We start from the raw sequence: 25388 nt of genomic DNA on the forward strand, positions 1-25388 counted from the left end.
GTTACAAACAATTCTCTAAGCTAAATAATTTTTCTTCCAAGTGTAATCGCTGAATTTACACTGATCAAGGCCTCGCGCGAACATGTTTAGAAAGAGATGGTGTTACATTCTTATTTTAAAAAAAAAAAAAAACATTTGAATGATGTTTAAATAAATATTATGTTCATATATAAACACGTTCGTTGTTCCATTCCGTTAAAAAATAGGAATAGGCATAATTTGACATGCCTTTTGCATATCTTATTACTAGTCTATTAGGATTTATCTTTGTGCCAAAGAGCAATGGTATATCATTTGGACTTATTTGCTTGTCGTTACTGCTTAAACTCAATTTATGGAGAAGCTCATCTTTTGTTGCCATTGGTTTAACTATGTGGCATGCTATCTGACTAGTTTCAATGATCATATTCCTAACATTTTTTGTTTTTACAATTCTCAAATTTGATCTCCCAAAACCTATTCGATGTACAAACCTTTTGCTATCATATACTAATTAAAACAGTTTTTTCTCTCATTATATATACACTTGTCATAATTTAATCTTAATATTTAATATTCTATTTTCATGTTTCATTCAATTATTTTTGTTTCTGTAAAAACTTCATAAAAAAACATTTTATTTATTTACCCTTACAATGCACAGATTTATACCTAGTTTGTCATAAATGTACTATATTGCATAACTTTATCAATAGATGATGATAATCACATTTTACAAAGAAATACATGAGATTATATATTTCCCCACCCATATCCCCTTGCGAGCACGCCGAAAATTTACATACTTTCGTCTAAACCATGTTAGAAAGTCACAAAAAGTATCTCTAGGTGGATTCAAAGAAGTCTTACTCTATTGCCTACTATTCACTTTCTCTTTCTAACTGTATCATCCTCATCTCCCTCATTCACACATTCAATAAAAGCATAACTTAGAAGTCGGATTGATCAAGTTTAGCCAATTCAATAAGTTCAGCAACATCATCAAGTGAATCGTGAAGGTCTCCACCAATGGCCCACAACTTTGTCTACCCCATTAGAATTCATTTTGTTTCTCATCAAGGAATGAATATAGGAGTATTAAATTCAACTCCTCCCACATGAAGAACAAGGTCGTACAAGGATCTTTACAGCAAGGTTTTGATGTTAAGGGCTAGAAGACCCGTCTATCTTCAATAGAACCAAAGGAGACAAAGTCACCAACACAAGGCGAGAAATTAGAGAAATCAAAATAGAATTTTTTTTCCTTTCCTCAATGCTTGGAGTATATCTTTGAACATTTGTTCCTTTTTCTAGAAACTTCATCTTGATGATGGGGAACCATAATTCGAGATTCTTTAACTCACTCTTCACTCTATAATACCTATAAATCATTAAGAAAAGTTTAGTTATATTGTGAATTTTATTTTCCAAAAACACCTACTAAAATAAAAGAGAAAAATGCATTGGATTCTGTCATGAATTATTAGTATTGATCGCTGTTTTCTACGATATTATAGTAAAATCTAAGCTGAATAAGATTAAAGCAGCTAGATTATTTCGTTCCTTATTTTTCTCCTAATTTGCAGTAGATTGGTTTCCTACTCTAAACCAATTATGCCTATAAATTAGCGCATGTATCATTCTAAGACACAAAAGACAAATAAAAAACTCATTGTTCCCTTACATTTTTTACTCTCTATTCTCTTCCATGGTATCAGAGCTCTCTGCTCTAAACCTTGCCATCTCCAACAGTGACAGGTTTTGATAGCATGCCACTGAGCTTCACGAGGTTGAGAAAGAAACTGGTGCTTATTTACATTATAAGAAAATTTGGCCTTGTGAACATAGCATATTATAAGGTCCTGACAAATGAAAATATAGGTAGGGATCAGAAAATATTTAGAAGATCCATGCTTAGAAAGCTTACCAAGATGGTAACAACTATATTTACACAAAAATCAAGATGGAGCCATTGGAATTGTTTGACTTCAACAACAACAACAACAATAACCAAACCTTATTCTCTAAGGTAAGGACAACTACATGGATCACAGGACACCATTGAACTCAGTCAAAAATCAAATTCTCTAGGATATTATTTACCATAAGTGTTTCACTTTGATACAAGAAAATAAACAAACCTTCTCAATCACTTTCGTGTATATGCACATTAAAAATATTGTAGTACGTGTTAGTTGATAAGCGAAAAGGAGACACAATAATACTGTTATAATATAAATAAGAATATAGAGATGGTGACCAAAAAGAAAAAATGAAGGGTCAAATTTGCTAGAGCAAAAGCCAAGGTGCGAACATAAATGCTAGCGACATATACAAGGCTTAAGGGGGCTTGTTTAAGACAATACACAGCATGCTGAATTTCACAAAATAGGCTCTTAAATGAGACTTTGAAACTTGGAGGCTAAGTGTTACACACTTCCTCATCAAGAAATCCATTAGAGGCAGAGTTAAGATTTTGAGCAGTTCCCTTTGACTGTCTGGGAGTAGCCATTGTTTTTGTTTCAGACATTCAAACTTCAATCTATATTTCCAGTCAAGTTCTCGACAGAACAGAGTGGTCTCACCAGATAAAGCCTTAATACAGAGGTCTTGTTGGAAATGAAGATGACGAGAACTTGACTGGAAATAGTGAATAGCACTGAAAAACAGCCCTTGACATGGATGGGCTATGTAGGAAATGAATCAATCTCTCCAGGGATGAAGAAGACAACCAAAACTTGGCTGAAAATGGTGACCCACACTCGATTTTGGCCAGAAAAGGATGTAAACCATTGTGAAGCTTGCTGGACGAAGCAGAAGTTGCTGAAGATGGTTAATGGGAGCGCCTAGGGTTCAAGCATGCCAAGTTTGAATGATACGACATACAGAAAACAACAATGCAAAAGGGGGGAAAATCCCAAGATTGCCCCCTTTAAAAGCCTTCTAACATTAAGAAAACAAGTAAAATTGACAAAATCACAGAGGGAGCACCTACAGAAAAAGAAGATGGTGAATGGGAGCACCAAGTTCACAAGGCAACATACTTGTAAGGAATTCATTAAATTCTTATACGAACATACTCTAACACAAGGAAATAAAAAGCTAATTGCAGAAAAAATTACCTGAGCCTGCATCAGAAAAATGAAGAATGCCACCCACAACCACCACCACTTGTCCCCCAATCCACTCTACCATTATAAGCACTTCCATCCCTTCCACCAAACTGATGACGACTACCACCACATCTACGCTGATTATCACATCGAGGCTTTGCTTTTTCAACAGACAAGGGATAACCTCCCAGCTCAGTTTGATCAAGATGTAGAGCTTTCTTCACACTGTCAACATCCTTGAAGTCCAAGTGAGCAAACCTGCAAATTTTGCAATTTGACATTGAAATTTGGAATTGAATGCACACTAATGCTTGACATGTTTCAGAGTTTGCCAGCATTCTATAGTCATTTATTAATCAAGGATTATACAAGCTGGTCTATTTTGCGGCTCAATGGGAGAGAATCTTAACCAGGAGGGGATCACTATTAATGGAGATATTTTGGTACTTTTGCCTCAAGCCCCTATGGCCTGGTCTCTTGCTTGAAGAGGAGTTCTATGCACAGGGCACAAAATCAGGGAGAAAGAGCAAGGGGGCATTCGACAGAGGTAGTTCTAGCGGTAGAAACCAAATAGATTAAAAAGGAAAGGTAAAAATGAAAACAGAAAATAAATAAATCCCACATTATCCATGTAAAGATTAATACATTTCTCCACTTAATGTCAGAAAAGGAATGTAATCGGATCTACCCCAGACCATGCTTTTTTGTTTCTAAAAGGCAAGACCACAAGAATTACGTGAAGTGTGAACTACGCAAATTTATCCAGTTGAGGCATGACATTGAGAAACAATAATTTCTGCCAGGCAGTCTACTTAGAAAGCAAGCAAATAAACCCACTTGTACTAGTAGTTTGATTTAATTCTAGTTAGTTGTGCTTGATTGTTGACCACCAGAAAGTGTGGAACATAAGCTGTTTAGAGATCCCTGTACAATCACTAGGGAAGGCAAGGCTTGGGATATATAAGAAGGGTAAAATAATGATAAGAATAAAAGAAAATAACATGGCATTGGCACTAAAAAGCAGAAAACAAGGATTATTCATTAGCTTAAGGGACAAGTACAACTGATACAAGCAGAAATGATATAAAAATCAATCTGCATTTAGGAGCTCCCGGTACAGTCTGGTACCTTTCATATTTTCTACTAATCCCTACCCCTCAACTTCAGCAAGGGGAATGTATGGGAGAAGGCAAAATAGAGAAATTATAAAAGGATGAATACAAAAGGAAAATAATGTAGAAATAATTTAAATGTATATAACAGCAAATTCCCCAATTACCACTCAATACAGTGTGAAGCATAAGTTCCAACGCAATTTAGAAAAGGAAATATGAAAATGGCACAAAAAATTTGGAACATGATTTCAGGTAAAGTTAAATATATCATCTGAAAAGCACATAGTCATCCTCTAATTGCAAAACGACCCAGGATTCTTAGTCTCAACTAACAATATCACAGACTACTGAATGATCTGTGAAAAATGCACAGGAACAATCTCTACAATAGTCAGATATGCAAACTGACATACTGATTTAGTAAACTTCTGACATTCTTCTGACAAGCCCATAAGTAAGGCGAGATGAACATGAAAAGGCTCATAGGTAAATGGCGTGGCATGTCAAAACATTCTATAGCACATTATAACCTAACATATGGCGGAACAAGAAACACACCCCTTAGCATCCCCGGAATTATGAAATTTTGGAATTGATATCCTTGCAATGTCTCCACAAGACCTGAAATGCTCTTCCAGGCTAGCTTTTATCTGAAAGAACAAAGAAGGCATTAAATAAGATAGAAACAATAATTAAACCAAGTAAAGATACAATAGACAGAGATTCCTGCAATCATGTACAAGAACTAGGGTAACAAATTAAAATGATAGAGAGAGATTACCTTCTCTTCTGCAAGGGATCTATCAAAACCCTTAACAAATACTGTTAGCGACTGAATTCTTTCACTCTTCTGGAATGAGTTGTTCCTGATGATAAAATCATTAACAAGGAAACAGCAAAGGAAAGATGTGGGCATAAAGCACGATATTCAAATGAACCAATGCAACATACTAAAGAATTTTGTATGTGCTGTAAAAAATGCATTTTTAATTTAAAAAACATGTTTGAAAATTTGATAATGTTGAAAAAAAAACAAAAGCCTAAAAAGCAAACTGTTTGTATGCTTTTCTCATTAGATGGAAAATTATTTAGGAAAAAAAAATTGGAAAGTGTCATTTTTTCCAAAACATATAATTAAAAAGAGTATATACACAAAAAGACACAGCAAACCATGCAAATGAACAGAAAAAACAAAAATGTCCTCCAATTCAAAAGGAACATGTTTATAAGAAATTTACATTGGCACAATTAGGCAGGAAAATATGTCACCAGACAGTGAAAGGAGGCATGCTCTTGCACAGTGTATATCTGTAGATTACCTACTATTGTGGGTATATTCACCCTTTTCTCGAGCCAATTCAACTCTGATGGGACGTCTTAACAATTCTGTGTTATCCAACTCAAGAGCCTACAATTTAAAAGAAAATTGATTCTCAGCTCAATGCCTTCACACAGAAAAGGGGTCCAAGATACATAAGCGCACAAATGAAGAATCCTAGCACTACACATGTAAGAGAGCCTAGAAATATAAATGCCAACCCTCCATCAATACTAATTGCCAGACATGGAGCCAAATGATGCACATAGTAAACAGCACTAGTGAGATAAGACTTGGCAGTTCTTGTATTATGCACTGACATAAGATGGTACAAATCACCAGATTAGCAAGTAACATGAAAGCTGCATCATATGAAGTGGTTAGAACAAAATTCCATTGCATGAGTTAAAGAAGTTCAGATTAACTTACTTAGCTGACAACACTTGTTAATTCCACACCATCAAAATGCAATACATAATAATACAAGCAAAACAAAAAAAAATGTTTGCAAGTCATGTCCATGAAAGATTTTGAACAAGATCAAGCCTATCATACAACTTGGATCTTTACTATCTAGAGGTACAATACATTCTACAGACAAGGCTATGTTGTTCTTGAAGACAATCATGAACTGATACCATGACCACCAAAATTGTAGTCGCTATTGCAACAATAAAGCCTTAACCAAAGTACAAGGTAGATAATTGCATCAGGAATCAAATTTAATAAAATTCATTGAAAATTAATGAGAAAATTATTTCAAAAAATCAAGTTGCTAAATTTTACCCGAGAGCAGTATATGACATTGTTGCACACAAAGGTACAGCTATCTTTGAATTGCTTCTAGAAGATCTAAAATGATTTGCACAGACTACACAAGCTCACAAAACTTACTTTTTGTACAGCTTGAGCTGTTGCAAACTTAACATGTCCAAATCCTCTTGGCCTCCCTTCATGATCGGTATGTAGACGAACATCAACAATTTCTCCACATTCTTTGAAAAGATATTCCCTGAACAATTTTGAAAATCTAAAAAAGGTACAGAAATTTGGCAAACATCTATGTTAAAAATAATACATACACATCAGCTCGTCCCACTCCATATGACAAGTTTCCAACAAATATTGTCTTCGAGGCAGCATGTTGTTCTCTTGGAGTAGCTAGTGTTGTAGGCTGCAAAATTTCCAAGAAATAGCATCTTATATAACTGATTTGATGGTTTATATTGCAGGAAGATATGATATTATTTGTGTTGGAAATTGTCTATTTGAATCTAGACCGTAGTGTTTCTTCCATTTTCTATGTAGCCTAAATACTTTGTAAGTTGAGAAATAAGAGTAGAATAATTAGTCATTTTTAAATTATTCTTTCTCGTAAATTGCTCTCTATTATTCTTCTACCTATTTTGCATATATAAATCATTCAGCTGAGTGTGCTAATCACTTAAGCTATTTTACACATTCTCTCGATATTTTAAGTAGGTATGAGAGTTAATCCTGTCTCTGCTGCACATCCATCCAGGCTGAATCCCAGTCCCAAGTCCATTGTTTCCCCTAGGAATTTCTACCCATACTTTGAAGTCTTGTTGCTGGAATTCATCATTGTTCTCTGCTCTTTGGTCCAAAGTCAAAACAGCTCTGTGAGGAGCACCTCTCATCAGAACTGATCACCACACTGTTGGCATGTCCCTAGCTCTCATTCTGCCATTTTCTTGCTGTCCATCAGAAAAAGGGAAATCTGAAACCTCTTCTTTTTTGTAAATTAAGGGATTAATATCCCTGACTATACTTGGCAGTTTCAAATTCTTTTCTTTTTTTTTGTAAATTAAATTGTTCGTAATCCCTGGGATCCTGATTTGTTCTACCCTAAAGGCTATTTATGCCTCCTGTATCACTCAATATTAAGTGTGGAAATAAACATTTCTACAGGAACCAATGGGAACAAGTTTATTACCACCTCTGTGACCTACTATGACAATCCATGAAGCCTTTGTCATGAATTTTAGAGCATAAAAACATGTTATACCTTTGGGAAGAAAGCTCAAAAGTATTTATGCCAATGACATTCAAAGGCTGTGTATGATTAAGCACAAAAAAACGGTCACACAAACAGTTTGATCAAAATATTGTCACACAAACAGCCAAAATTATATCACATTTGTGACCAAATTTTAACTGACCAAGAAATCCCTTTGATAGATAATTTGGTTACACGAATTCTTTGGGCTACTTCTGTTAAACTCTGAAAAATGTGAGATGAAATTGTGTTCTGCTGGAGAATTTCATATAAATAGAGTAATACAATTTGATTTTCAGCCCTGAAAAGTAGATAAACTGCAAGAAACGTAATTACAGCTGTAAAATCATGCAGGATCTGCTGGTTTGAATGGCCAAGTATTCTTCCAGTCAACTCCATTGACAACTTCACCAACATCAGGTAGAAGTTTGGTCAATCCTATTGAAACTTTTGCCAGATACCCAATTGTTGAGGAAGGGGAGGTAGTGTAAACCTCATAGGACATGCTGAATGAAGGGAATGTCCTCAATGTACATATAGCAAAAGAAATGATCACACTCAAGATTTGTTACTCCAGTCATGGGTTCACTAGAAAATTTGTAAATGTTTCCATGCGAAATTCCCAAGATAAAATTCTCCATAGCGGACTATGAAGTATCTTCATTACATCTGTTGCAAGCTTAGAGCTTTTGATCTATATGCTCTAGAATGAGGGAGAATATTGCAAATTGAGTTTTAGAATTTGCATTTTAATGATTCCTCCATTTCCTATGTAACCTAGAAAAATTCTAACTTAGGAAATAGCTGTAGATTAATTAGCCATTATTTTCCAATTACTCGTTTTAGGAAATTACTCCCTGTATTTATTATCCTAGCGCTCGCAACTATTTGTGTATATAAATCATTCAGCTTGAGTGTGCTAATCACTCAAGCAATTACACTCATTATCTCTCAAATGTGTCAATGTTTCTTTAATACATCAGTACATCCTTAACCTTTTTCACCCAAGTCAATTATATACTCCAACAAGTCATATAACAAATAAACTTTCAGCAAGCTTAAGAAAATGCACTATGAAATGCATACTTACACTTTCCTGAGTTTTCCAGGCTTTTTCCTCAATTTCTTCTCCACAGTCCTCCAAATGATCTGTATCTTTCATGGCCTGAACTCTTCCACTCGTTTGGAATGAATTGCTCCAGTTGCTACAGTTACTAAAAAGGAAACAAGGGTGGAGGAAAGGCAAGATACAGAAATGAACCAATATAACAGATTAAAGGGTCTTTGGTTTGTGCTAATCCTAAAATTGAATTTTTAATTAAAAAGGTATGTTAAAAATCTTCATAATAATTAGAAAAGTTTCTTGGTATTTGTAAAAACTTAATAAAAAAACAAAAACCTAAAAAAAGAACTGCTTTGATGTTTTTCTCAAAAGCTAGACAAAGAGATCATGAAAAAAGACTAAGAAAATTATCTCATGATAGCACTTTGGATTTTTCAAAATTTATCCAAGCACCCTAAACTCAGAAAGAATATTATATACAGAACTAGACCCGGTAACCCATCCAAATGCACAGGGAAAAACAAAAATGTTCTCCAATTCAAAATGACCACATTTTACAAGAAATTTACATTAGTGCTATTAGGCACGAAAATTAGTTACCAAACAGTGATAGGAGGCTTACGCTTGCAGTTTTATTATATATAGGCGGATTACCTTCTATTGTGAGTATATTCACCCTTTTCTCGAGCTATACCAACTCTAATGCGTCGTCTCAACAATTCTGTATTATCCAAATCAAGAGCCTATGATAACAAAAGCAAAATGATTGTCTGCTCAATGCTTTGCACAGAACCGGGATCAAAAAACATAAGCACAGAAATGAATATGAATCACAGTAACACACTACATATATCAGAAATTTAGAAATAATAATCCCAACCCCTCCATCATTTAAAAACTAATTGCTATGTGCTATGCAAAGATATGGATTCAAATGGTGCATGTAGTTAACACATTCTTAAATTGTGTATATGGGTACACTAGAAAAGATATTAATCAAAGTATGTGTCACTTGAAAATTGATCTCTGATAATATATATATAGGAGACTAATCATAATATTTACAAAATTTCATCTCCTCACCTAATACTTACAATGAATAAACAAAAATAGTGAAATAAATGAGGTTACACTATCAAAATTACCCCTCAATCTAATGAATGCAGATCTATTATTCCGAGATTGTGGGAAAGATCTTAGAACTGCTCATCAACCAATACCTTAGTGAGTATCTCTGCTAGTTAACCTCTGAAAGGCACATATGTGGTAGCTATGGGACCACTATCCAATTTCTCTTTAATGAAATGTCAATCAATCTCTATATGTTTGGTCCTATCATGTTAGACCAAATTATGGGTTGTGTTGATAGCAGACTTATTATCACAAAGTAGCTTCATAGTTGTGAATTTTATTTTGAGATTGTCAAGAATAATCTTCATCCATAATAGTTCACACATTCCTTGGGCCATAACCTGGAATTCAGCTTCAGCACTTGGCCTAACTACAAAACTTTGTTTCTCATTACTCCATGTTACTAGATTTCCATTAAAAAAAAAAAAAAACATACAATATCATGAAGTAGATCTTCTATCTACAACGAAACCTCCATATTCTGCATCTCTATATATTTCCAAGGAGAGATTCTCCCCCGCCTTAAAGAGTATGTCTTGTCTAGGACTTCTCTTTAGATACTAAAGGATCTTATTCATTGCTTGTACTAGTCTTTCACTTGAGTCATGCATGAACTGAATGACAACACTAACAGCAATGGCAAGTCTAGTATAAGATAAATAAATTAGCTTTCTCACGAGTCTATGGTATCAGGTCTTGTCTACAATCGAGCTTTGCCCCTCACCTCCTTTTTGGGGGTTCTACTCTACATGTACTTTACTGGCATTGCATCCCAGCTTCTCAGTCTTCTTTAGAAGATCTAGAACATATTTCCTCTAAAATAAAAGTTTCCTATCAAGAATATGTCGCCTCAATTCCAAAGAAGTACTTTAGTCGTCATAGATCATTCATCTCAAATTGAGTAACTACTATCTCCTTTGAGCACTATTTTTCAATCTCAGTGTTACATACAATAATTATATCATCTACATAAACTAGCAAAAGGGTTAGTTTACCATTTTGCAAGTGTCTTATAAAAGAATATCATCGCTCTAACTTTGAATGTTACCTAAAGATACCATGGCCTTAGAAAATCTCCCAAACCAAGCACAAAGAGACTAATTAAGCCCATATAAAGCTTTCTTCAATCTACACACCTTGTTTCTACCATCAATAATGTCATACCTTGTGGGACATCCATATAAACCTCTTCCTCTAAGTCTCAAAGCAAGAAGGCAGTTTTTACATCAAACTAGTGCAAACTCCAACCAAAGTAGGTTGCTAATGAAAGGATAGTTCTCGCTATATCCATTTTTACCACTGATACAAATGTCTTCTTATAGTTGATTCCATAAGTCTGTGTGCATCATTTTGCAACTAATCTAGCCTTAAACTGATCAAGCGTACCATCTAATTGATATTAAATGCTATAAATTTGCCTGCAACCGACAGCCTTCTTATCCTTGGTATCCATACAATCTCTCAAATTGCATTATTTTCTAATGCACTCATCTATTTATTCATAGCTTGAACACCGGTTATCCTTTAAGGATGTACGAACAACCAATGGACAGGTCACTTGAACACCTCTCATCCTTTAAGGCTTTATGATGTCTAAATTTCTTTAGGAACAAGAAGTTGCTCATGTACTGACAAGAACATTTTTCTTTTCCCAAGGCAATGGACAGGTCATTTGGGTTAGGCTCACAAGTGCTTGAAAAAAATGTCTAATGATTCAAAATTAGTGTTTTTAAGATTTACCTCTAGTTCAGCCGACTAAAGTTGTCAAACCAAGTCGGGTTTTCTTGTCCTTCAATAAACCACGGGAGGTGGGCTCACTTTCTATTCTATAGCGTTGAGTCAACTTCTTTGCCGTAGTCAAAGGAAGGAAGTGCCAATTCCTGCAGATTGCAAGGGGTTTTTTATTTATTTATATTTTTTAAAAATATTATTTATCAAATTTAAAACAATTTCCCTTTGTAGGGTATTTGACACGTGTTTTGCCTGGAGACTTTTGTCACTAGTAGTGGTGAAATTTATAAAAAAAGAACAAAAATATCACCACTGTAATGCCGAAATTTAAATTATAAGAAAAAATAAATTTCCCGCGCTAAATGGGAACGTGGTGTCATGTGTGACTGAAATAAAATTCACAGCATACGGTGGTCGAAAATGCGTGTTTTTTACTCTGGGCCCCACAAAAGCCCTCTTTTTCCATGCCGCACGTAACATTCCTCTCATTAACCGTAACGAAACTTAACGAGTTATAATGTTCCCCATCTCGTCGGTCCCAAAAAGCAGGATTAAAACGAAAATAAAACTATAATTTTAGCAACACTTTTAATTATTTATTAAAATTTTTTAAAAATTAAAAAATTTATTAAATCAAAATTAATAATAATGAAATATATATAATTTTTGCAACTTATAATGAATTTTAAATAATAATAATATATGAAGAATAGTGTCACTAAAACTTATTGATTTATTTTAGGTATTGTTAATTAATATTTTGGTTAAAAATTTAATATTGTTAATTTTACTTTTTTAAAGTTGATTTTAAGTAATTAAAATTTTTTAATAAAAAAATAAATATTTTAAAAATTATCTTCTGCACTTGATTTTAAAAATTATCTTCAAAAATTTTAAATCATTTTCAAATATTGAGCTTAATAAAATAAAAAAATAATAAATAAAAATACTATAAATTATGTTAAAATTAGTTAAAATTGTAATGAAATATATTAACAACAGTTTTTAAATATTTTAAATTTTTTCTCTTATATTAACATTTGTCATTTACTTCTAGTTTGCTCTTTTGTATGTCGTAAGTCATAGGGATGATAATAAGTAAAATATTCAATGGGTACCCGTAAAATTTACCATCAACGAGTGGAGTACTTAGGTTGAGTAATTTAATATAAATATTTATGTTACTCAAATAAAAGAATACATATTTAAAAATAAAAAATTTATCTAATTAAATTTGTTTTATAAGATTAACATAAAAATATATTTACTAATAAAGTAAACCATAAAAATATTTTTTTATATTTTTATTAAAAAAATTTATTTACTATTTTTCATATTGTTAACTCTTCATTGTTCTCAGCTTCATGAAGATACTTTCAAAACACTCATGTGTGCACAAAGTTAGCTAAAACATAAAAATAAAGGTATTAAATATTCTATTAATATATTTATTCAATTAAAGTTTCTGTTAGTTTTAATTTGATAGTTTAATATCAAAGCAATATCTAAACCTAAAAGATAAGCGTTTGCAATTATTTGGAGAGTCTGATTTTGATAAAGAGGTAAAATAGCATAACTATATTTTATTATTTTGACTTTATAATAAATAATTGACTAATTTTTATTTTTATTTTTTAGATATCGGAGAGTGACAGTATGACTCTCAAGTTTATGAGTTACTTGTTTTAAAATATCTTGAAAATTATATGTGCGATTTCACTTATGTTTTTTAAGTATTTTAATTTAAAAAGTTGATGTATTAAAATACACTTGGCACCTAAGTTATTTGAATATTTGTTTTCTATTTATACTTGAACTTTGTTCAATAGTTACGTATCAAACTTTTGTATTATTATACTACTCATGTAAAATTATATAAGCATACTTTTATAAGTGCTTTTTTTATTAGACAAACACGGGTAACAAGAGCGGGTATGGGTATGTGAGTACCCAAAAGGTATGAGTATGGAAATTAAAAGTACTACTCACACAGGTATGAGGCTGGATACAGGTATTTTTTTTAAATGCGAGTATAAGAATAAGTATTATTGTACCCTATATATTGCCATCCCTAGTGAGTTGTAGCTAGGCATAGAAATAGGCTAAGTTTTGTATAAATAAGTCTGACTTATTTAATAATTTTGAAGTTGAAGTCTGACTCATTATCTGTCATAGACTTTTTATTAAGCTTAATCTGACATTTTTAAAAGTATGTTTTGTCTTATTATAGTTTTTTTAATGGCCTACTTTGTATTGAGATCTTTAAATAAAAAAATTTTGTTTTTCTTAATTGGATAAAGACATTTTGTTAACCTAGATATAAAGAGTTATATATAATATAAACAAATATGTAAGAAGATGATGGATGAAACGAACCAACGATAGACATAATTGAGACAGCACAAATGCAAATCAGTATTATGTATATAAGATAAATCAAACAAAATTGATGTAGAAGATTCCTGCAGGCAATGCTCCATCTCATAGAGTATATGTAGGTACACTCTTCAACTCCAACAAAAAAAATTAAAATTTTTAATTTAAGATTTTATTAATTTTATTTAATATAATATTATATTATAATTTTTATATAAAATTATATAATATATTATTATAAATTTTTAATTTAAATAGATTATTCTAATAGGCTTAACAGGCTTTTTCTTAAATTTAAGTCTGGCATATTTAATTAATTAAGCCTAAATTAAACTCATTACTTAAATAGGCTAAGTCGAGCTAAACTTTAAAAAGATTATGTTCTAGGCTTCCTGTCAAACTAGCTTATTTTCATTCCTAGTTGTAGTCCTTGATCCAAACTTTGTGATTCTGTCAATGTTCTCAGAGGTAAACAAGTACAAGGTAGTGAATTTTGTTCGTCACATATAAGGATAGATACAGATCAGACTAAACTTTCCTCTAAACAGACCTAAGTTGTAATATAATTATTAGACTTGAACTTGACTTGTTACCTATTAAAGGCTTTATTTTCAACTTAACTTGACTTATTTAGTCGGCCTGACTTGGCATGAAACCTGTTAAAAAAAGTCTGCTACAAAAAAAAAAAAAAACCTTAATATTAGTTTACATGTTTTCAAATTTTTATATACTATTGATAATTATTAAATAATTGTAATAATTTTGATATAATTTTATAAATGATTTTTAAAATATTATTTGAGCATTAAGTATAAATATTTTCATATTATAAAATTTTTCTTTTATTTTTATTAATTTAATTTTATAAAATTATTAAAGTATCAAATATTTTAATTATTTTTTATGATAATTATATTTTTTGTATGTAAAGACAACTTATATTCAATAAATAAAATCACAGTAAACACATAAAATTAATAATAAAAAATAACACTTACAAAATTTGTTGAATCAATTAAAAAAAATATTATATTTAAAAAAGTAAATATCATCATTATAAAAATTGTAGATAAAAAATATTTATATTATCAAATTTATGAATGCAGAAAAATAACATATGAGCATAATAAAAATTAATAAAATTTATATTTAAATTAAAATAACTTATATTTCTAAACTTTTATCTTAATAAGAAAAATGTGATAAAACTTTAATATAAAATTTTAAACTCAATGACAATAATAATAACTATTAACTTAAAAAAAATAATTTAAAATATTTAATTTTATTTGTTTCATTAATTTTTTATTTTAAATTAACAAATATACGTAAAATTAATTACACAATAACATTAATATAATATAAAAAATATTACTGATACAATATATTAAATCATATTTATATATTATATATAAATTAATAAATTAATTAATAATATAATTTTTTATTTATATTTTTTTGTTTATGTAAATATTTATTAATTATTAAATTTCAAATATATATTAACAACTATATTTAAAAAAAAATCTATTTATATCTATGTCAAATTCATTAAAAATAATTATTTAAAATTTAATATATTTATATTTAAATGTGTGACTATGTAGTGTGGACTTGGTTTCTAAAAAAAAATTTTATAAATACCTTACTCAACAAATTTATACCAATAAAAATAAAACACATAGTAAGTTACAAAAAGTATATATTATTATTTATAATTTATTTAAAATTATATCATTTATATTATTTATTATATTATCCTATTATATATATATATATATACATATATTGTATATTGACTTTTTATTTTATTTTCTATCTTTTTTTTATAAAATTTTAGTTTCAAATAAAATATAATTCATATTTAAATAATTTTTATTTATTATAAAGAAAAAAATTAAACATAACATATTAATATAATAATTAAATATTAATAATAATAAAATTAATAATATAAAAAATATATTAATATAATTTATTTTTTATTTTTAAATTTTATTTTGTTTAATTTTAATTACGTCTTATTCATGATCAAAGAGTTAACCACTTTTTAACTTGTTTATATGTAACAAATATAATAATTTATTATTAAATAAATTTATTATTTAAAAAATATAATTGTGTATAAATATTTTTAATTTTTAATATAATATAATTTCTATTTATTATAATTATAAATAAAAAAATTATAACATAATATATATTAATTTAATTATAACATAATTAAGAATATAAAAAATATATTAATAAATAATTTTATTATTTAAATATGTTTTAACAGCTATATTTTTAATTATATATATAGGTCAGTTTATCATGTTTAACAAGTTTTATAAACAATTCAGGCCTACTTTATTTATTTAAATAGTCTTTAAAAAAAACCTAAATTTTGTTTGTTTATTAAAAATTCAAGTTACCGGGCTTGTTTCCATCCTAGTCACACAATGGACACCACGTTCCCATTTAGCTCGTGGCAAGGTAAACAATGACATGAGAGGGTGGTGTGCTGCTTTCACCCGCTGCCGAAGGCCCCTATGACGCGATGGCGCATGTTAGAGTGTTGGTGGTCTGTCAGGGACAACTCCACGGATAGGCCAGTCTTGGTAGCGCGCTCTAAACAGTGTGGTCGTCAAAGTTGGTCAGCGGTTGGTTCAACGGTGGTGCTACAGGGTGTCCAGTGGCTGTATGGCTGGGAATGCCGAGACAAAAAGAAACCCAAGCACAATGAAAGTGCTGCAGATTCAGGGAAGCATTGTAATGAAGATGCTTCTAGGGTTTGTCATACGGAAATAGGACCAAGACTAATCCTAATATTTATAGAATAGAATATCTCCTAATAATTACACAGAATAAAAGGAAAATAGTGAAACAAATCTATACAAAAAATAGCAATAATGAGGATATATGTTCTTAATATAATGCCAATCGAACAATAGATTCCAAAGAAAAGGCTATAAGCATCAGGAAGACAGCCATGAATAAAAAGCATACCCCTCAAAATTGCAGGTTTCAGCAATATCAATAACCATAAAACCTCAACCACAGCTAAGTAGAGGGTAGCAATTAGCTTCAGGAATCAAATCAAGAAATTTCATTGAAAATGCTTGGAAAGAGAAAAATATTTCAATAAATCAAATTGATAAATTTTCACCCGTGAAATAATAGGGCATTGTTGCTTCCAAAGGTACATGTATTTATGAAATCCTTTTGGCAGTTTTAAAGTTATTTGCATTAACTACTTAACTACACAAAGTCACAGAACTTACTCTTTGTGCAGCTTCTACGGTCGCAAACTCAACTTGTCCAAATCCATTTAACCTCCCCTCGTGATCTGTATGTAGATGAACGTCAACAATTTCTCCACACTCTTTGAAAAGAATTTCCCTGAAAATTTTTTAAATTAGGAAAACAGTACAAAAAATAAGCATCAAGCCACCGCATTAAAAAAAAATACTTACATATCAGCACGTTCCACTCTGTATGACAAGTTTCTAACACATATTGTCTTGGATGGATCATTTTTTTCTTTCCAACTAGCAAGCATTTTAGGCTGCAATGTTCAAGGAAATAATAACATATACAACTAATTTGATAATTTAGATGGTAGAGAGCGAGTATTTTGTTCTGTTACAGCTCTCTTTCCAATGTAGGCAGTACCAATAATCTCCATATCTTTAACTATTTCACACAAGTCAACTATATACTCCAATAAGTAACTTAACAAATGAATGTTCCGCAACCTTAGGGCAAATGCATTACGAAATGCTTACATTTTCCCAAGGACTTTTGTAGGCTTTTCCCTCAATATCCTGCTCGCAGTACTCTGAATTCTCTGCACCTTTGATGGGCTGAATCCTGTCACTTTTCTGGAATGTGTTACCCCAATTGCTAAAAATTAACAAGGAAAAGGCAAGGGGAAGAATGAATAGGCACAATGCTATATATAGAAATGAACCAATATAAGAAACTGAAGGCTCATTTGTTTTTGCTTTTCATGCTAATGCATGTTTAATTAAAAAAACATGTATCAAAATAATTGTAATAATTGAATTATAAAAACAGAACACTATTTCAATATTTTTCTCAAAAACTTAAAAAAAGGAAAAGAGACTATATCACAAAAATGTTTTTATTCAAAGCTTATCCAAGCATCCTGAAGAAAAGGGTTCATATACAACTAGACATGGTAACCCGTGCAAATGCATTGGAAAAATCATAAAAATGTTCTCCAATTCTAATTAAAAATCATGCTGAAAAATAATGTAATAATTGAATCAATTTGAAAATAAAAACATTGTTTCAATGTTTTCACAAAAGCTAAAAAAAGAATAAAAAAGAGAAAAAAAACTGTATCAGGAAAATGTTTTTATTGAAAGCTTATCCAAGCATCCTAAGCAAAAGGGTTCGTTCATATATGTCGAGAGAGAATAAAATAGAAGAGCATTAGATGTAATCCATGTGTCACATCTACACAACAGGATGAATAGTAATATTTATATTAGTAATAACAATATCAGCAATGATTATAAAATAATTACAGAATATACAGTTATTTAATCACCATAATTACAAATAAACTAATTTCACTAATTAACATATTTACACATATTTAACACTCTCTCAAGTTGAAGCATATAAATCATAAGCACCAAACTTGTCACATATCTATTTAATACGAAGACCTCTCAAAGACTTGGTGAATACATCTCCCGATTGATCATTTGAATTAACAAAACTAGTGATAATTTTAAAGAGGATCTTCTCACAAATGAAGTGACAATCTATCTCAATGTGTTTTGATCTTTCATGGAAAACCGGATTTGAAGCAATATGTAAGGCTGTCTAGTTATAACAGATAAGTGTCATTTGTGTGACCTTCCCAATTCTCAATTCTTTAAGTTGTTTTAGCCAAATAAGTTCACACGTGACTAAAGTTGTAACTTGATATTATTCTTTCGCTTTGTAAAGAGAAACCACCTTTTGCTTCTTACGCTTTTACAAAATTAGATTACCTCCAATCAAAATGCAATAGCTAGAGATAAATCTCCTATCATAAGAGCCACCGGAGAATGGAAGATTCACCCATAAACAAAAGAGGAACCCGTAGCTGTCAGACCTGTTTTCGACCTCTTTGCCTACCACTTACTGACCACGCTTTTCCGAAAGGTTTTATCTTAGCTGCAGCCTCTTTCCCAAGTCTCTCTCACCTTGAAAGCACCTAAGAAGAAGAGCATATTTCTAAAGTTTCGTTTGGATTGAATCTCTTCTTTGCCTGACTGCCCTATGTGGTATGTCCCTCCCTGAAATGAAAGAAAGTCCCTCCTCATCTAAGCCAGCATAAATTGCATCAAAATACCCTACAATCCGAGCATAACCCTTGTCTTCATACAAGAAAACTTTTCCTAGAAATCCTTTGATATACTTTAAGAAGCAAAGCAATGCATTATAATATCCTTGACAATGGGAATTAAGGAATTGACTTATCACACTGAGAGCAAAAGAGATATTTGGACGAGTGATAGTGAGGTAGTTCAGCTTTCCTACCAATCTATACATCTCTGGATTAGAAACAAGCTCCTCCTGATTTGGCAAGAGTTTGGAATTACAATCAACAGGAGTATTCACAAATTTGAACCTTATCAAGTATTTTTCTTCTAAAATATCCAATGCATACTTTTTCTAAGAAATTACAATATTGTTCTTAGATCGTGTCACCTTTATTCCCAAGAAGTATTAAAGTCTAGCAATATTTTTTTGTCTCACAAATGGTGACAAAGATAGTTATTCAATTGTTTAATGTCATGGTGATCATTGCTAGTAACAACAATGTCGTCAATACAAACAATCAAATCAAAGCATCCTGCAAATGAATGTCAATAAAAAACTAAATAATCAGCTTCACTCTTGAGACATCCCAAACTCTTGAACCACAATATTGAATCTACTAAAACATGCCCTTGCAGATTGTTTAAGGACATACAAAGATTTTTGTGGACAACAAACTAATTATGAAGATTCCTCCCGAGCAACAAATTTAGGAACTTACTCCATATAAACTTCCTGAATGAGTCCTCTTGAGCAACAAATTCAAGAGGTTGCTCCACATAAATTTCCTGAGTGATTCTTCCTGAGCAACAAATCCAGGAGGTCATTCCATATAAACTTTCTTAGTGAGCTCACCACAAAAAAGTATTCTTGACGTCAAATTAATGTAGAGGTAAATAGTATATGGCAGTCATGGATAAGAATAAACAAACAGAAGTCATTTTACCCACTAGAGAGAAGATATCATCATAAATAAAATCAAAGATCTAAGTACAACCCTTGGCCACTATGAGCTTTAAGGTGATGACCATTAGAGCCAACTTTGACAGTGTAAATCTACCTATAACCAACAACATATTTCTCCGAAGAAAGAGGAATGAAGTCTCAAGTGTCACTGCTCCAAAACACACACAATTTGTCCATCATTACTTGTCACCTAGGATGTGAAAGGGCTTTATCTATACTGAAGATAAAGAACAAAGACACATAATGGAAATAAGATAAATGGTGATATGTTTAAATAACATAATGAAGAGAGCAATTATAAGTGGAATGTATACCTTTTTGTAAAACAATAGGAAGATCAATCTTAGGAGGCCAGGCTAGAGGAGTTGGTCCCAGCAATGAGTCAAATGGAGTCCTAATGTTGGCCAATGATGAAAAAGGATAAAGGTCATCTGGAAAAGGTGGTTTCTGATAATGATACACAACCAAAGGATGTAGAGGAGGTTCATTTAGAGGTGATAGCTCTAATGGGTGAAAGAAGACTAAAAATGGAAAAAGATGTAGATGAAGAACCAAAACATTAAACAAACTCATCAAAGATATGGTAAAGCTTAAGTGTCAAAAATTAAGACTTATAGCCCTTTTAAGAAGGATCATAAACAAGAAAAGACGCGTTAGCATGAGCAAAAAGCTTGTCATCTATTGGACTAAGATTATAGACAAAATAAGTAAACCCAAACACACGAGGAGGAATAGGATGAAGAAACTGGTGAGGAAAGAAGACATAGTGCAACCTAGTTGTTTAGAACAAAAGAGGGCAATAGATTGATAAAATACGAGGCTGTAAGGAAAGCATCACCCCATAAACAATGAGGGCCTTACCATGTAGAAGGAGAGTGCAAGTAATTTCAATAAGATGCCTATTTTTTCTTCCAGCAATCCTGTTTTGTTGAAGAGTATGAGCATAAGAGGTTTGATGAAATATTCCATTGGAAACCATAAATTGTTGAAAAGAATGAAACAAGTACTCGTGGGCATACAAAATGCATATAGAAACCACCAATTGACCTTTTATTTCATGGTAAAAGATTAGAAAAATGGAGAATAGTTCAAAAAATTTTTTCACTAACAACCAAATACGAAAATAATCATCAATACATGTAACTACCAAAATCCTAAAGTATGATATGAGTAGGACTTCAAACATCTAAATGAACTAAAGGCAGACACAACTTAATTATGGATACAATTGGGTAAAGAATTAGGAACATGTTTATCTAATTGACACAAATCACAAGACAAAGTAGACAACTTAGAAAAATTTGGCCCCAAATGTTGCAGTTTCTAGAGACTAGGATGACCCAACTAAACCAGCATGAGCAGCTGGACAAATGTGATACAATCCATGTGACTAACATCCAGTGTCAATCATCTACTCCGAACTTTGGTCCTACAGGAAGACAAAGTCTTTAGTAATAGAGACAACACAATCTAGAGTGCATGTAAGAAACTAATGGATAAAAAATTAATACGAGATCCAAGTACATATAAGACATTGTCAACAGGTAAGGAGGGAAAGGGATGAACAGTTCCAATACCCTAAGACTGTGTTTGAGAACCATTGGCTAAAGTACCTAGAGGTAGAGAGATTTGTTATCATTGGTATGATCAATGGCACCAAAATCAAAAATCATGAACCAAGAGATGTAGAATGAGAAATACCAAAAAGAATTACTAGTGTGCACAACAGAAGCCATGGAACTAGAGGTCTAAGAATCTTAAAACCAACAAAGGAAGTCATGTGAAGATAGTCAAAGGTGCTTGAGAAGTGGTAGGAGTCTCAAGAAGAGCAGACAGTAACATGTGCAACATAGGCCATTTTAGGAGATCGGCCACATAAAGCAAAGCAGCTATCCATAGTATGACCAATTTTGTAGCAATGGTCACAATTGAAGTGCAATCTACAATCACCACCATTCTTTCAAGTAGGATTGCAACCACCACCCTATGAAATAAAGGCTGAAGAGTCAACAAGGGCAGAGAGATTAGGAGCAAGAACCTCCAAGTGAGTAGGTGCTTTAGTAGGAATGCAGAGCAACGAGGACCGGGTAGAAGTCATAGTGGGAACAGTGAATAATCCTAAAATCTGATCCCAAACTTGTGAGTATTCTGTAGTTAAAACATACAAAGTTAACAACATAAAACATGTCTGACGTTAATCCAATTCCTTGGCAAGAGAGGCAACAAGAGGCAATAATTCATTGCAGTCATAAAGAAAACTGCTTATATGGCCCAAATAGGTCAACATAGTGCCATCAAGTCTCCAAGCTGTAGCAGCATCCATGAGGGGTTGATAAACCCTATATAGACATTGAAGTCATTAATGTAAAGTGCCTTGACGTGGGACCAAACCGATTCACATGTAACATGATTGAAAAATCTCCTTCACAAAAGGATGAATAGTATACTTGATGGCACTGCAAAGTTGAGCATCTACCTTACTCCATTTGTCCTATAAAGCCTCAGTACCGATTCTTTTTTGGTAGTGCTATGATCAACATAGCCTTGCCTTGAGCCAAAGTTTGATGTCAAAAGCCTAAGAATCATAATTACTCCCATCCAACTTGTCACTGGACAATGGTGCAATGACAAAGTTGGTAAAAATAGAGAAATTAGCTTTGGGAGGGTATGAAGATGCTAGGAGCAGCCAACAACAGAGGAAAAAGGGACCAAAACAAAGTAGCACAAAGACCGAAATTAAAAAGCAACCCTAAATCCAGAATCATCTCGACAAGGTGAGTCAAGCGAGCTACACAACAACCAAAAAATGTTGCCTGACGCGCCACCACGTGCAACACCGTGTGCAATGGGAATGGTGGCCAGAGCAAGAAAAATTGCACAGTTGTTGGGTGGCACATGAAGGGCAATTGCAGTGCCAATGAAGATTGACAAGCAAGGCTAAGTTGCACACAGTGAGACGAACCAGATCCACTAGTTTCTGGTCAGAAAACACATTGGAATGATGACAGCAGCAGTGGCAATGGTGGCCAAAAAGAGAGGCTGAAAAAAAAAAAACCAAAAACAGAAGAGAAAATGGTTTATGAAAACCATGAGCATTGGGCCCATCGAGAAAGGACATATTAGGATTGCTCTCTTGTTAGGCTTTGGATACCATGTGAGAGAATAATACAAAAGAGCATAGGATGTAATCCGTGTGTCTCAACTACAAACGGGACTGAATATTTACATTGATAATAATATCAACAATGATTACAAAATCATTACTTAATATAAGGTATAAAGATATTAATTTTTATAATTAACATATTTACACATATACAACAATATATAACTAGACATGGTAACCTATGCAAATGCATCAGAAAAAAATGTTCTCCAATTCTAAATGACCATGGTTTGTAAGAAATTTACAATAGTGCTTTTAGGAAGGAAAATTTGTCACCAAATAGGACAGGAGGCAGGCATAGTTTTATTATATATGTACATTACCTTCTATTGAAGGTATACCCTCCCTTTTCTTGAGCTATACCAACACTAATGCGACGACTCAGCAATTCTGTATTGTCCAATTCAAGAGCCTATGATTACAAAAGAAATTTGATTTTCAGCACAATGTCTTTTGCATAGAAGAGGGATTCAACAAACATATAGATATAGATATAGATAAGAAAGCCTACAATATCAATGTCAACTTCCCATCACTTAAAAAGTAATGGTTTCACAAAGACAAGATGTTGAATAATGCATGTAGCTAACAACAACTACTATGATTGACTTGGCAATTTTTGTATTAGGCACAGAAAAAGATCCCCCATTACAACAAATGACCAAGTAACTGTACAAAACAAAATTCCATAGCATACAACAACAACAACAACCAAGCCTTGTCTCACTAGGTGAGGTCGGCTACATGGATCACTCGACACAATTGAGGTTGGTCAAAAACAAAATATTCAGAAATTTGGTTAATCAAAAGGTCTTTCTAAATTCCATAGCATAAATTAAAAAAAATGTTTAATTAAGTGTTTGATCCTTAAAAAAGTTGCACAATTTGAACTTAGTCCCTATAAATTTTTTTATTAGAACATAGTCCGTACTTTTTCTCCAATACTTTGTTTTTAGTCTCTCTAGCTGACACAGTACATTTAACTACTGTCAAGTGTCAACTTATGATTGGACCATATCAGCTAGATGGACTAAAAACAAAGTTCAGAGAAAAAAGTAGGAACTATATCCTAAAACAAATTATAGGGACTAAGTCCAAATTATAAAACTTTTGGAGACCAAAGTTACCAAACACTTAATTAAGCCTAAAAAAAATAGATGAACTTATTTGACAATGCCTATTTTTTACATATTATCAAAATCCATTGTAAAACAATACAAAAGAGAAAAAAAATGTTTGCAAATCGTTTGCAAGAGATATTTTAGTAAGATTATGGCAATCATACAACTTGGACACTTACTATTAAAGAATACAATTTTACAAAACAGATTGCGAGGAACTTCTTTTCCACTGCATAATCATGCACCTCCCTACACAAAATCTTGATATCACACATTAACCAGATATCTATACACATTTATGATGTCAATCCAACATTAAATTCCAAAGACAAGGCTATATACTTCTTGAAGACAACCATAAACTAATACCAAGCCCCTCAAATTGCAGGTCTTACCAATATCAACAACAATAAAGCCTCAACCTAGAGCTAAGTATAGGGTAACAATTAGCTTCAGCAATTCAATAACTATCATTGAAAATACTACAAATGAGAAAAATACTTCAATAAATCAAATTGTTAAAAATTTAACACTGAAATGTACAGAACATTGTTGCTTCCAAAGGTACAACTATCTTTCAAATGATTTTGGCAATTCTAAAATGATATGCACATACTGCACAAGGTCACAAAGATTACTTTTTGTGCAGCTTCTGCTGTTGCAAACTCAACATGTCCAAAACCTCTAAACCTCCCTTCATGATCCATATTTAGACGAACATCAACAATTTGCCCGCACTCTTTGAAAAGAGTTTCTCTGAAATTTTTTTAAATTAGAAAAACAAACAGAAAATAATTGACAAGCACTGCATGAAAAATAATACATACATATCTGCCCGTTCCACTCTGTATGACAAGTTTCTGACACGTATTATCTTTGATGGAGCACTTTTTTCTTCCAAAGTAGCAAGCATTTTAGGCTGCAAAATTCCAGGAAATAACATATTACACAACTGATGTATAATTTA

At 32.0% G+C, this 25388-nt stretch overlaps 1 protein-coding gene across 7 annotated transcripts in view; it reads right to left on the bottom strand.

Annotated features, from left to right (window-relative positions):
• Positions 1–661: 661 nt before the first annotated feature.
• Positions 662–25388, bottom strand: part of LOC113868402 (nucleolin 1-like) — a 33416-nt gene continuing 8689 nt past the window's right edge. For 3 of the 7 annotated variants that reach the window (XM_027503934.1, XM_027503931.1, XM_027503929.1), the window contains 11 exons: positions 25249–25340; positions 25060–25177; positions 23624–23712; positions 17614–17731; positions 17302–17393; positions 17110–17227; positions 9260–9348; positions 8633–8756; positions 6608–6699; positions 6420–6537; positions 5517–5615 (listed from right to left, as the gene is read on the bottom strand). In XM_027503934.1, coding sequence (XP_027359735.1) covers positions 5523–5615; positions 6420–6537; positions 6608–6699; positions 8633–8756; positions 9260–9348; positions 17110–17227; positions 17302–17393; positions 17614–17731; positions 23624–23712; positions 25060–25177; positions 25249–25340 — 1143 coding nt within the window. In that variant the 3' untranslated portion in view covers positions 5517–5522. Of the gene's footprint in view, positions 1361–1663; positions 1842–3101; positions 3351–4765; positions 4858–4988; positions 5074–5516; positions 5616–6419; positions 6538–6607; positions 6700–8632; positions 8757–9259; positions 9349–17109; positions 17228–17301; positions 17394–17613; positions 17732–23623; positions 23713–25059; positions 25178–25248; positions 25341–25388 lie in introns of those variants that run through there. The other 4 variants (XM_027503933.1, XM_027503932.1, XM_027503928.1 and 1 more) reach the window with 3 other exon arrangements.

The sequence above is a fragment of the Abrus precatorius genome, unplaced genomic scaffold (genome assembly GCF_003935025.1).
Source record: "Abrus precatorius isolate BTA unplaced genomic scaffold, Abrus_2018 Scaffold6, whole genome shotgun sequence".
Lineage (NCBI taxonomy): Eukaryota > Viridiplantae > Streptophyta > Magnoliopsida > Fabales > Fabaceae > Abrus > Abrus precatorius.